The 1,427-nt window shown below is 62.6% G+C and overlaps 1 protein-coding gene across 1 annotated transcript in view; it reads left to right on the forward strand.

Annotated features, from left to right (window-relative positions):
- Window positions 1-1,427, forward strand: part of CCT5 (chaperonin containing TCP1, subunit 5 (epsilon)) — an 8,967-nt gene that overhangs the window by 2,223 nt on the left and 5,317 nt on the right. Inside the window, 2 exon segments of the mRNA XM_004678055.2 lie at window positions 641-701; window positions 1,092-1,256. Of these exon segments, the coding sequence (XP_004678112.1) occupies window positions 641-701; window positions 1,092-1,256 (226 nt within the window).

Raw genomic sequence — 1,427 nt, forward strand, 5'->3', positions numbered from 1 at the left:
CCGTGACAGGCAGGGAAGGCCCTGAGCACGGGTCGGGTACCGGCTGAGAGAAGAGTCCAGGTGCTCTGTGCTGGAGGTGGACTGTCCCAGGACGGGCGCCTGCACCGTGGTCCGGGCCTGCCTCCGAGGCGCTCAGCAGCCGGGAGGGAAGAGGGCTTCTGGTTCTTTTCCGTCAGAAGCACCAGCCCCTGTGGGAAACTGCCGTTTCCCAAACACTGAACTAGGTCATTGAGCCAGCGATAGCGCCTCAGTAGCCACTCTGAGGCAAAGGGGCTATCTGCACGGTGTTGCAGGCCTAGCCACAGTCAGATCCAGGAGGCTGTGCTGAGTGAAATCAGTCAGGAGACAAAGTGCAGGTGGAAGAAACAAGGTGACCGAGCCAAAGCAGGTGCAAATGCTGGACACCCGAACTGGGGCTCCTGCAGGGGAGGGCGCGAGCCCGGGGGCACCGTGGGGGCGGGGGCAGTGAGCAGGTGGTTGTCAGAAGTGAGCGGGCTTCGCACTGTAGCCAGCAGTTGGAGTGTTCGCACGGGGGCGTGGGCTCAGCTGCTGCACCTTCAGGGCAGAGACTGGCACCGGGAGCCCGGAGGCCCCTGGAACTACACTGGCTTGAGCATCTGCTTTCTCCTTGGCCCCGCAGTCTCACATAATGGCGGCAAAGGCTGTAGCGAACACCATGCGGACTTCTCTGGGACCAAACGGTAAGAGGCTCTTTGCTTTCAAGTGTGGCACAGGCCCCCGCGGCAGGCTGGGGGTGCCGGGCGGCTCCCACCCCGCGCCCGCGTGCAGCTCAGTGCAGTCCTCGCACCGTGCACGCTGAGGCCAGATCCCTCCCCCGCCCCGCAGGAGCAGCTTCCTGGCGCAGCTGCCCCCACAGTGATGCTGGAGGGTTTTCCCTGGCTCTGGGCGTTGCAGAGCTGCCGGGGTTTGCTTTACGTTAGTGACTCTGAGGTGTCGTCTCGGGGATATCTTCGCTTGTTTTGGATTTTCTGTTTATAGTCTCACAGCTGGCAGCGCAGTCAGGAGGTGGGATTGGGGGTCGGTCGCTGAGTCTTTGCCCAGAGCCATCCTGAACACTGCTGCCTTCCCAGGGCTTGATAAGATGATGGTGGATAAGGACGGCGACGTGACGGTGACCAACGACGGGGCCACCATTCTGAGCATGATGGACGTCGATCATCAGATCGCCAAGCTGATGGTCGAGCTGTCCAAGTCCCAGGACGATGAGATTGGAGATGGGACCACCGGAGTGGTTGGTGAGAAAAGGCAGGAGCCTGAAGGGCCGTTACGGGACGTCCTGGCTGAGCTGCTCGCTGAGAAGCTGCTTGCAGCGCCCTGGAGCGGGCGCCGCCCGGGGCAGGTTAAGCGTTTGCGGGAGAGGAGGCACCGGCTGCAACCTGGAACGCGTGACTGGGCGCCAGGTGTTG

Source organism: Condylura cristata, unplaced genomic scaffold (assembly GCF_000260355.1).
Source record: "Condylura cristata isolate star-nosed mole 26May11 unplaced genomic scaffold, ConCri1.0 scaffold00007, whole genome shotgun sequence".
Taxonomy (NCBI): Eukaryota; Metazoa; Chordata; class Mammalia; order Eulipotyphla; family Talpidae; genus Condylura; species Condylura cristata.